The 12,964-nt window shown below is 38.5% G+C and overlaps 1 protein-coding gene across 20 annotated transcripts in view; it reads left to right on the top strand.

Moving 5' to 3' along the window:
• The window catches only part of KCNMA1 (potassium calcium-activated channel subfamily M alpha 1), a 755,813-nt gene that overhangs the window by 508,676 nt on the left and 234,173 nt on the right, over positions 1-12,964 (top strand). For all 20 annotated transcript variants that reach the window (XM_075934712.2, XM_075934716.2, XM_075934715.2 and 17 more), the window contains 2 exons: positions 2,001-2,076; positions 9,223-9,298. In XM_075934712.2, coding sequence (XP_075790827.1) covers positions 2,001-2,076; positions 9,223-9,298 — 152 coding nt within the window. The remainder of the gene's footprint in view (positions 1-2,000; positions 2,077-9,222; positions 9,299-12,964) is intronic.

The raw sequence follows: 12,964 nt of genomic DNA, 5'->3' as shown, positions 1-12,964 counted from the left end.
ACATTGATAGTGTTATTTTGCCCCCGCATCCCACCCAGGCCTAATTACCATCTTTGGCTATCATTTAAGGCAAGTACTATATATATAGTTTCTGGGGTTTGATGCTTGACCTTCATTTCAAACGACTCACCTTGTCAGTAAGCCAAGAACTGTACAAGAAAGACATCCTCATGAAAAAAGGAAGGCATTGTCCTACTGAGCAGTCCTGTGTTTAAGCTCACTTCTAACCCATTCACTTTCTCTTTCAAATACCATTGCCGGAAGGAATATCTGAAAAATGATGTAGGCAACAGCAATTGTAGACCCTCCCTGTTAATGATTTTCCCCGAGACAGTGAAGAATTTTCTGTAACCCTTTGCTTCTTGGTGGGTTGTGCCTCCTGTGTGTGACCATTTCAAATAGGCGCAGATCATGGTGAGGCCTTGGAAATAGAGGTTTTGGGGCTAACTGTAACCTTTCCCAAGCTTCTTGGCAGGTTTTGATGATTTTATTTTCAGGAAGCAGACTTTTCTTTCCAAGCAGGATGCTGTATATTAGTCTGTCTTGTTACCTGATCCTAAACTACTGACTCGATAAATGGGATCACATGGAAAATTTAGTAATTCTGAGCAGTTTGAATCTAGATCTCAGGTGACCATACAAATCTTGATTAATTCTCACAATATCCATGTAAAGTAGCCAGTGAAGTATTATCCCTTTTACACATGAGATCCCAGACCTTGTGGTAGCGGCTGTATACCACTTGGAAATAATGATAATAATTAATATGTGATTATCTCGCTGGAGTGTTGGAAAATTAACTCTGCAAACACTTGAGCACGTGTATAATTTCTCTTTTGTGAGTAGTCCCCCTGGAGTCCACTGGCGTGAATCACGTTATACATGTGATGAGGTTTCTGAGACATCACATCCTTAGCATTTTGAAAACAGAAAATGCTGTTGAGATGCTAACTGAGAAATATTAGTAGTTACTAAATTTAAAATGTCAGTAAGGAGGATACATGGACTGACATTGCCCCAGGCCCAACCCTAGAGGTCAAACTACCATATTAAACAATTTTTATGTAACTCTTGGCCCAGCTATGCAGTAAAAAAAATAAAAATGCCCAAAGCCTCTGGCTAACTTTATAAGCTGTATATATAAAATACACATTGTACCTTGAATCATATGCCAAAGATCTACAGCAAAATTGTTTACTACCAATATAAGTCTCTCAGTAATTTAAGCCCTTAATCTTTTATGGTATTTTCTCTCTCTCTCTGTCTGACCCTGCAGCTGTCTGAGAATTGCTATCCAAGCAACCTGATTTCGACAAGTCAATGCTATTTCTTTATAAACATGATTACTTTTCTAAGAACCAAAGTTAAGTCTTTTCTTGTAATTATCACCTTGCTTGATAGCAAATGCAGTAATTTTACTTTTTTAAAGCCACAGTACATGGTAACTACATAATCTTGTCTGAAGTTTTGGAGTTTCAGATAGGGATAGAGAGCAGTATAACAATAAAAGTATTTACGTCATTAAGAATTACCAATTTAATCAGGCCTATCCACAGTCTAGCTTTTTCAAAAAAACAGGTTATCAGATTCTTGCGCCTAATCTCTTAGTTTTTGCTGAGCACTGGGGTAGTTGTGAGCTTTCGGGAGTTGTATATCTATATTTTCATTAGCTAGCCATTCCAAATGTAAGGAGTATGGGCACCAAGACTGCTATTTGAAGCTAAGTAAGGTTTTTTTCTCCATCGTTTTGAGGTCCCATTTCATAGCTTTGTACTTGCAGTACACATTTCTGGTAGGGTAGAGAAATAGATCTAAATTTAACTGAGGAAAAACTGGTCAAGATCTTGGGACTATTAAATATGGAAGAACACTTCAAAGGTATTTGACATTCTTTATGCTACATACTGTTGACTTCATTGATTATTACTATTGTAAGTCAGAAGTTATAATAATATGGGTTACTATGCACTGGAGTTATGTCTGATTCTCTTTTTATGCAGGTTTAAGATTTTTAAGAGCCCTTAGACTGATACAATTTTCAGAAATTTTGCAGTTTCTGAATATCCTAAAAACAAGGTAAGACTTTAATGCATACTTTACCTGTCTAAAGTCTGTCTTATCCAGTCTATAGTCATAGTCAGAGGTAATTTCTTCTTCCCTAATGCTTTTGGCAGGAAACACATACACCTTTTTGACTTTTTCCCTGAGGTAGTTTTAATTAAAGACATTAGCTACTAAGGCACATTCATGAGCCAAGCTGTCGTGTAGTCTTATCCATGCATCCATTTCATCTTTTAGGAAATGTGATTTATCAGTTTAATTGGTGATTAGTTTCATTGGTGAGCCTGCTGCATTGGTGAACCTAGAGCTTCCTAATAAATGGTTTTCTTTCACAAAGGTTTAGTCATCTCTTCTATTCTAAATTCCCATTGCATGCTGTATTTTGAGTGAATGGTTTATCAATTTAAATGTCTTGCTGATATTTTCTGTTGATTATGTCACTTGATACATGTTTATACCTGTAATACACAAGGGACTGAGTGATTATGAATTTAAAAGACTCATGATAGAGCTACACAGTGATTAAATAATCCATCCTTCCACATTCTGAATCCCTACTTTATTGCCTCATTAAAGTAGGAATAACTTGCCCAACAAAACATTCAATGAGGAGATGGCAGTTCAGAGGTGATTATTGCTCTGAATCATGATGAAAATCTTTGATTTCAAAAACATTTTTGTATTGATTTTCCACTCTGGATATGTCATTCCATTCATTGACATAAGCCTTTCTTTAGATGGATGTTTGACGATATTTCAGTTAACTACAGTATTCATATTTTAACTTTTTCTGTGTGAGTACACATTAGCTGCTATTGTGCCCATTAGTTAATCACTGTGAAGCACCAAAGGGACTGTGCCATGTTTCACTGCAGCAAAGGGATTAACTTTTTAACATGCATTAAAATACACCACCTAAAATATTGCGCCAATGTTCTAGTACTTTTTTAAATAACTCGACATTTCCGAGTAACCGAGTAATGCGCTGGCGAGATCATGCTAATGAAGAGTGGGATATTTAAATCCCCGCTTCATTAGCAATTTGCATCCCTAGTTTGAACTAGGGAGCAAGTGTAGACGTACCCTTAATGAGCAAGGAATCCATGTAAATCACCCTACTCATGGTGAGTAAATAGACTAGTCAGATGTGTGCAGGTACATTATAACAAGCAGTCTCTGCAGTACTTTAAAACTGTTCTCATTATGCCACCTTTTGCATTGAAAGAGATCTTAAATTACTCTAGAACTCTCAAGATCTGCCTGGAATAGAGTGAGAGTGTAGTTTTTCTTCTTAAAATAATGTAACTTGTTAAATAAACACTCAGAAAAAATATAGTCCTCTAGCCTTAAAATGCTAGTAGTCTGGCAGGGAGAAAGGGTAATTGTTACAGAAACTCAGTGTATCAAAGTTTCCTTACAGAATACAAAGGATCTTATCTAAAACCCAGTGAAATCAGTGGAACAAATCCCATTGACTTCAGTAAGTTTTTTATAAAGGTTCAAATCCCTTTCAGGAATGGTGGAATTTTAACGCTCAAGAACAGCCAGTGAAGAAGAGGTGCCTTAATTAAATGTGTTTCATTTAAAGCTGGCTTAGGACCCTGTCCCCTTTGTTCATAATAGCATTTGTCTGATGCCAAACTTTGCTCCCAAATTAGATGTTCATCGTCTTTGTAATTATTTACATGGATATTCAGGCATCCGTAAATCTCCTGTTCTGATTACTATAAAGCCCTTCAAATCCAGCTTACCTACAGGGCTGCTTTTCAGTTTTACTCAGTTGATTAACCCAAACTGATTGATCACTAAACAATTCATTTGATTTAAAAATCATCAAACGTTGCAGAATAAATTGTTTTGTGTCCCCCACCCTATTCTTGAACAGGCAGTAATCAGGCACATGTGGTATCTTTTGTCTAATTTAATAAACATAAGGAAAAATTAATAGTATAAAAAACTACTGTGTCCAAAAAATGTAATTTATAAAATCTTGTGAGCCAAACTGAAATGAAGGAGCATAATTTCACTGACTTCAATGCAGTGGTTATAGTAGACCTGAAGTTCGACCTGGAAGCAGTGTTGTTGTAGTTAATTGGATATGATGTGCCAAATTAACCTCAGAACCTAAAACCAAACAAAAATAAAACAGGGAAGACGATGTATCTGTTAAGCATTAAGAATAGTTAATGATGGACCACAACTTACCATGCACTTAAGTGTGATTAATAACCAGACGCATCTAGCATAAAATGGTGACAAGAATCAGAGAGGTAGCCATGTTAGTCTGAATCTGCAAGAATGAGAAGTCCTGTGACAGCCTATAAGGTGCCACAGGACTTCTCGCTGATCTAGCCTAAAAGGCCATTTTGACAGACCTTATAGCTGTTGACATAATAGCGCAAAAACAAACAAAAAAAAAGTGTGGCATTCTAGCCAGCACCAATAAACTTTCCATCAGTGATGCTCAGAGGTGCTAGGTATCAAAATGACTCCAAGTAAAAACAAATGTTGAAAAAGAAAGCTTCTTTTCAATATTATTGTATTATTAGTCTTTCCAAATGAAATGTAAAACTAAGGTGCTGACTGCTTGTGGTTACTCCTCATCCTTTAGCACTTTTCCAAGGGTTAGAACACTTATCTCAGTTAACTGACTAAATTCGTGTTTTGGTTAAATACACTCTCCCTAAGTAAATTCTAACATCAGTAAATCTACCTCACTTTCTGCCTTACACTGTGTTTTAGTACTGCATATTGTTAAACAGCTGCTGTGCACTACCATGGAGATGACTTCACCTGAAACAGGTGAAGTGTCTCCTGGATAGAGAACTGTACATCATTTTAGGATTCTGTATTATGCTTCTGTAGAAATTTTAAAATATTGTTCAGCTCTGAATATGAAGGCCTAGATCTGTTGAATCTAATGAGACATGCATGAGCGAATAACAGCAGATTTGCAAGGCAAGCCAAATATCAATAGGCTCAGGATACTCTCTAACATGTTTAGCTACAGTAATAAACACTGAAATAATTGTATCTTGAACATTAATTCTTTGGATCATTTAAATAATTCTGGATGTATTATTTCATATCCCTCTTTTAAAAGTGATTCATGTAAAGAATGTCCTAAAACAATAACATAAGGGGTCATTTGAATACAGTGTGTTGTGTGTTCAGTAGCAACACTTATTACCCTATATACTGTAATACTGGTGGGTTATGCAGTACATCCCTTCTTCTCTAGGTCACATGGAAAGACAGACCCTGTAATATTTGGATCTTGCTGGAGAGGAAGAGAATTCCCCTCCCTTGGAAAATATGATTGACTTTAACTTCTAAGTTAAAATTACTGCCTGCAAGGCTTTATTTTCTATAATACAAAGTCAGAAAGAGAAGCTGAGTGAATGTAGCAATTGAAGGACTAGGATTAAAGGAACAAATCTCATTCATACGATCAGCAGAAGGGCCATTCATAACACTGTGATCCATACGAAGTGGCTAGAATACTTTGCAAATGAAAAAGGAATACATTTAGCAGGTAGTTGTTGGGTGTCATGTAATTATATGCACATTTTAAAAATGCCTTAATTCTTCTTTAGCAGACTCTCCGCAGATGCAGAAAGAATTTGCAGCCCTAGTATAACCTGGACCTCTAGGAGGCTAACTATGTCCCTTATTGATTTAAGGTTTATATACTTATGAAATGTAATGAATCTTTTTCAGAATTGTTAATTTTTTCTCTCATATTTTAGATGATTGAATTTAGTTAGTTTTTTTCCCCTCGCTATTTTATCCAAGGTTTCAATAAAACTACAGAGCTTTAGGCAAGCCTCGTAATAAGGGTTTTGCACAGATGTTGGAAAGAGCTTAAAGAGCAGAAAAATGTTTGTGACTAATCTTTCATCTATATTTAGTCTCTGGCAGAAAGAGGGGTATTTCATAAAGGACAGGCAGGGTACGATTATGAATAAATGTGCAAAAAAACCCCATCAGACCTAAAGAAGTAATCAAAGTAGTTCTTTAATACCAGCGATTACTATTATTTATGTGTGCTAAGAGAGCACCTGGAAGCCAGTTGATATATTGTAGCATCATTGGGAAGATACAGTCCTCCTCTTGAAATTCATGGGATGAGCAATATTGAGACTTTCATAATGAAGCACGGCATGCTTATGAATTATGCCTTTTGTTCTAATTTAAGGACAAAGGTTTGAATTCTTTGCTATAATCAAATGTAGCCACCAAGAGGATATGATGTAATATGGCATTAACTGTTTATATACTCCATTGGGACAGGTCACGTTCTTAAAGTTATCCACTTGTTTACATGCTTTAGTGAATTGGGGTATATATTGCTGGAATGAATGCATTTAGCAAATTGAATGACTAGCATTTGCCCATGCAGTAAATAATAAGTCCATTATCTTCTACCAGTGTGAAGGTTACTCTTAACGTTTTTTTTAAAACCCACTAATAGTACTTTCACCATCATTTCTTTAATAAAAGCCATTTGAATTTTAAGTATAAAACAAAATGAAAACAGATGTATAAAATATATGTATAAACAAATGTCAAAATCAAACCTTACAACAGAGATTCTCGATCTGTTTACCATTGGGAGCTGCATATTCAGCACACCATGGGTATGTCTACACTGCATTCCTCTTTCGAGAGGAATGCAAATGCAGACAAATGAAATTGCAAATAAAGTGTGGATTTGTATTTCTCGCATTTCATTTTCATAATTGCATCCGGACGCTTTTTGAAATACCCTATTTCGAGATAAACGCAGTGTTGACGCAGTTATTTTGAAAGAAACCCCTTCTTTCGAAATAACCCTTACTCCTTAAAAATGAGGTTTTAACGGTTATTTCATAAGAAGGTTTCTTTCAAAATAACCACGTTTACAAGGCATTTTTTAATCTCGAAATAGGGTATTTCGAAATAGCGGCTGGACACAATTATGCAAATGAAGTGCGGAAATCAAATCCACACTTCATTTGCAATTTCATTTGTCTGCATTTGCACTCCTCTCTCGAAAGAAGAATGCAGTGTGGACATACCTCAGGTATCCTGTGGGCTGCAGCCACACAATACGGTTTGTATGGCCCTGAGGATGTCACATGGATCGCAAACAGTCTGTGGATTGAGAACCGCTGCCTTACTCACTATGTCCTGCATGTTATTCTGCTGGGGCAGACATCTGCACTGCCGCAAGCCACTGAGTACACTGAAGGATTCAAGGGTTCAGAGAGGCTGATGGCCCCCCTGATGTTGTCTGATCTCCTGTATGGTATAATTCAGGCGACAGAATTTCCCTGAATTCCTGTTTGAACAAAAGTATGTCTTTATGAAAAAAAAAATCCAAACACAACCTTTATTTAATTTGGAAGTCTAATCTTACACATCTGTCACTGTCATTAGTGCATTGCACAGTGCACAATTCCTTTTTTCTTCAGTGCATGTGCAAATTCACATCGGCGGGGGGAGGGGGGGGAGACTGATGTAACAGGGCCGTGATATGTCTGTTTGTGAAAGCTTTAGGAAAAAATAGTTCCTACACATAAAAATAATTTATCTTCCGCCCTTAGATTACTTCAGCTACTCAAAGTTTTTCTGAAACATTCCAAGAGTATGTAAAATGACAACATTAATATTGGGGTTGCTTAGCTGCACTATTAATATCAACAGTAAAGGCATACAAATAATTTCTAATAAATAATATTCTCTAGGATTTAACCTTTTTCCTATTTGTATATGGTTCTGTAGCTGATCCTGATACCTATCCACGTGTTAAATTATTTGACAAATGTTTGCAAGTACTAAAGAAAGTTCATTTTATTTATTTACATCAGTTAGTTCTTAATGTGCAGTCCATCATCTGAGTATTGAAACTTTTTAAATAGTAAAATAATTAATGCATTTTCTGGAACGCATTTTGGGGAAAAAACATCATTTCCACACAAAAAAGGCAGAACTTTGAGGATTCATTAATATGTTTACGTATACTTACCAACCGTGTGAATGCTCAGGAATAACGAACCCAATAATCTCACAGAAGAAAGCAAATTGACCTTCCTGCTTTTGTTCTTTCATACAAAGAAGTGTTTTCACCAGCAAGGGTATTTCAAAATCACAGCCTATATGGGGAAGCGCCATAGAAGCACTAGAGAACACTGCAAATTTCATTACCCTCTTGAAGAAGAATGCCTCCCCTCTTCCTGCAACAGGGACAGGACATTCAGCTGTAGGCATAATGGCCTTATGCTATCCAGCTTCTTCATGGCCATATAGTGCCTACAGATTAACTGCACTAATCTGGTCACTGATTATTTTCTATATGTGCAGAATAAAACCTCAATCCTGCAATGATTTACACAAGTGTTTACATGCTATCATCTGTACCACTGAATTCAGTACATTCATTTTTCATTAATGGGGCTGCTCACAGAATGTAAGGTTTTCATAGAAATGGTGTTAAAAGCAAAATGCATACTGAGGAAATACAAAAGGGCATAAGAAATGAAACAGTTTAAAAAATGCATTTTACAGGTATAAAAGTCCAATTCCTACCTGAGGTAGATAGGTGTAGCTTTTAGATCTGCACCAGTTAGCACCAGCTGAGAATCCAACCCATAGTACTTACACTGAACTAAGTACTATTCTTAATCCAAGTAGGAATAGACAGAGGAAAAGAGAAAGGGGAATGGAAATGTGAAAATAGGGCAAGAATGAATGATTTAGGCCCATGGGTATCTCATATTTGATCACAGGTGCAAATGTAATTTACATGCCCAATTTTTGTCTTGCCTGCTGCTGGAAAATCCTCTCAGATCTCAGAAAACTTTTGTTAATTATTATTCTCTCCATTTCATAGCTTCACAAAAGTTGCATATAAAACCATATGAAATCTATGAAGGAAGAAATTATGAGTTATGTAATAATAAATATTTTTGCATATGGTATTTTTCAGTATTTCTTAAATTCCCATACAGCACCTGCTTCTGTTCCCACTAAAATGAATATGAAGAACTTCAGCCCTAAAGTATATAAAAGTGATCTGCTTGTCTGTGTAGGGATATTCATTACAAAATGGTTTATATAACTTGTGTTCCAGTTACAACTTAGCTGTGAAATATAATATATATCTATTTGTTTGTGCAGTAATTCCATCAAGCTGGTGAATCTGTGCTCTATATTTATCAGCACGTGGCTGACAGCAGCTGGGTTCATACATTTGGTAAGTATACTTAAAAATACTTCATCAGGATTTTTTTTTCATGGATCAGCTCCTCTGAGCTACTTTATTATGTAAAATGACCTTGCTCAGGACAATCTCTTAACACAGTTACAAAGTACAATAAAGAAAGGCATCACAGCTGCCTGATTTTCAGGCCTGGTACCCAAAACTGATTCTGAACAGTAAGTAATATTCACATCATTAGCCTCCCTGTTTAGGTTCAGCAATGGTTACATAAATCATGGATTTTAATAGAACTTTCAGTAATCACATCCTACCACTAGATGGCAATATTGCTTTACTAATTAGTGTGTGTTCTTAAGGGGAGGGGAGGGAATGGACAAAAGCTGATGTTGCATAAATAGTAATAGTCTCAGAGGGGTAGCTATATTAATCTGTAACTTAAAAAAACAAAGTGGTCCTGTATCACCTAAGGGTATGTCTATACAACAGGGCTAACATCGGAATAAGCTATGCAACTTCAACTACGTCAGTTGCGTACCTGAAGTCGAAATCACTTAATTCGGCTTTTGGCACTGTCTGCACAGCAGGAAGTCAAAGGAAGAACACTCTTCCTTTTACTTCCCTTATCCCTCGTGAAATGAGAGTTACCATGAGTTGGAGTAAGAAGTCCTCCAGCTCAACATTATTGCGAAATAAAGGCTTGTAATGTAGATACGCTCTTTATTCCGAAATAATGCTGTCGTGTAGACATCTTGTTAGTATTTAAAGTGCTACACAGTCCTGTATTTTGTTGCGTAGACATGACCTTAGAGACTAACAAATTTATATATGAATCATAAGTTTTCATGGGCTCATCGGAAGAAGTGAGTTATGCCCACAAAAGTTCGTGATACTAGATAGATAAAATATTTGTTAGTCTCTAAGGTGCTACCATTTTTGTTGTTGTTTTTGTTTTCATAAATAGTAATGTCACCCTATTTCTGAGAGTGGCCATCTTGGGAAACACAAGGCTCTGCCGAATAAGCAGTTCTATATTTTCAGAAGAATTAATCTAGTTCCTGACACTTTAGAGTAGTGATCTTAGGGCTGCTTTATTGAGTTAAAAAAAATCATATGACTTTCACTCCCTGCCAAAAAATATTATCTATTTGATGTTTTAAATACTTATTCAGTATTGATTAGCTGTCTGTTTTAAACACTTCTATCACTAAAAGAAGCCCAGTTTTAAAATGCTGATTAATGCCATTATTTTACAAGTTAAAAAAGCAATCCAAGTTTTGAAACAAAGTGTTTATTTTGTGAGTACAATTTAATAGGACTTTAGGGGGCATATTATGTAATAGATTCAACTCAGGCTTAGTAAGATAACAAGTTTTTAGTCTCCTCTTATTGTACACTATATCACAGAGGAAAATGATAGACGATAACATCATAGCGCCTGTAGTTAAACACTTTTCAAAAAGTGATCACTGTAGCTGACCGATCAGACCTCATTTTCGAAGGAAATCTGCAGTAGACTTTTAAAAGATGAGCCTGGGAGCTTAAATTCATTACTCTGCTAGAGTCCCAAAATTGTGGATTAATCAGACACATTGGATTTATGGCCTATGACAACAACCTCTAACCCACTAACCCCTTGTTTTTAAAGCCTGTTGACTACAGAGGTGTTCACCAGGCTATTCTGGCTTGAATGGTCCTTTACAACATGTGATAAATATCTGTTCCATCTTCCATTTAGCTGTGACCTGAGAGTTCCTTTCCCAACTTTAAAAAGAGCTCGACCTAGCTTGATTGCTGCTCATGCCGACTCCATGGGTTTATGGGACTGGAGCACCCATAGGGAAAAACAGTGGGTGGTCAGAACCCACAAGCCACAGCTCTTTGGTCATGTCCCCATCAACTAATCAGGGATGCCTGGGAGAAAGCAGAGCAAGGGTGGGGTCTCCAGGCAGGGAGGTAGCATGAGAAGAGATGGAGGGAGGGCGGAGCCTTGAGGGAAGGGATAGAGCAGAGGTGGGCCTTCAGGGCAGAGTGGGGCTTGAGAACTTCCAGGGAAAAATAAAAGTTAGCATCTATGTCTCTCACCAGCAGAAACAGCTCCAAATAAATTATCGCATCTTACCCACCTTGTCTGTCTTATATCACAAATACTCCTTAGTGACTTTGTGATACAAGCATCATCATAGACTTTTAATTAGTGCCTCAAAAGACCAAACTCGAGGTAGGCCTACACTACTGCTTAAGTCACTCTAACCTATGTTGCTCAGAGGTGTGAAAAAACCTGCTTTTCCGAGTGACGCCACTTAGAGTGACCTAGTGCTGTGCACACCACAATGCTATACTGGTGAAAGAGGCAATGTGGGTTGGAAAAGGGACAAAACATTATAATTGTGCCAGCCATTGTTAGTAATGATTTATTAGCAATCTGGGGATTCTTCTTCTAGATTTGAGGAGAAGCAGGTTTTTAATACAGGCTGGAATTCCCTGGTCCAGCACAGTTTGGACCTGACCAGTCTCGAATGACATTTGCCAGACCAGGCCAGAGGCAGGTGTCGTCTGCCATGGGCCTAAGCCAGCCGGTCCCTGCCTCTGGCCTCATCTGCCCTCTCCCCAGCCAAGCAGTCTGCTGTGCTGCTGTCAGCCCCAGGCTGCCAGGGATGACAGGGGTTCTCCAGCCTAGCCCACACTACCGCATGCAGCCAAATTTCCCCAGGCCCGCACTGCTGTGGGCAGCTAGATTTCCCCAAACCAGCACTGCTGTGGGCAGCCGGGCTTCTCCAGCCCCTCACCCCGTGCTGCTGCAGGCTATCAGCTTCTCCCGGCCCTGTGGTGCTGCGGGCTGCTGGGGTTCTCCGGTCCCTGGCCCCATCACTTCTGTGGGGCTCCTCTGGCCCTGCTGCCCACGGTCCTAGCGGGGATGCTGACCTTCCTGCTATTAGGCTCTCTGGTCCAAGAGCATCTGTGGTCCTGCCGGACCACAGAAGTTGTCAGACCAGAGAGTGCCAGTTTTCAGAGGTGTAACCTGTAGTTGTTCATCTGTCTTGTTACCTCAAAAATATTCTCACTGGAGACCACCCAGGGTTACACTAGTATGGGTTTATTTCCACTAGGTAAGACTAAAGAGGAGAAAGCAGCCACCAAAGGTTTAAACTAAAGAAGATAGAACTCTCTCTCTCTCTCTCTCTCTCTCTCTCTCTCTCTCTCTCTCTCTCTCTCTCTCTCTCTCTCTCTCGCGCGCGCGCGCAAGCAAGCAAGCAAGCAAGCAAGCAAGCAAGCAAGCAAGCAAGCAAGCAAGCACACAGCCCTCCATTCATTCACTCATTCACACCCATTCATTCCTGCCCTCAGGCACTCACACACTTACACAGACATATGGGATGCAGAAGGAACCAAGGCATGTGGATCCTGGAGGGTCTGTCTGCTTATCAAGCTGGGGAAGCTGGTCAGGAGGAGAGACACTGGAGGGGAGCTTCTCAGGAGCAGGGGAAGGAAAAAGAGAGGGTCTCACGTGCTCCTCTTTATATAGTGTCTGACTGGCTCCTGTGACTCATTCACCTCATCATCAGGGAGCATGCCCAGACTTCCCTTTATGCAGCAGGGAGCATGCCCAGACTGTGATGATTCATTGAAATGTGCTCCATGGTTCCCAGTCTTCTTCACACTCACTCTCTCTCTCCATTCACCCAGGAGAGAATGCAGCTT

This window comes from Pelodiscus sinensis, chromosome 8 (genome assembly GCF_052426305.1).
Source record: "Pelodiscus sinensis isolate ZL-2025 chromosome 8, ASM5242630v1, whole genome shotgun sequence".
Taxonomy (NCBI): Eukaryota; Metazoa; Chordata; order Testudines; family Trionychidae; genus Pelodiscus; species Pelodiscus sinensis.
Note: the sequence above shows the minus strand (reverse complement) of the source record. Positions and strands in the feature narration are given on the sequence as shown.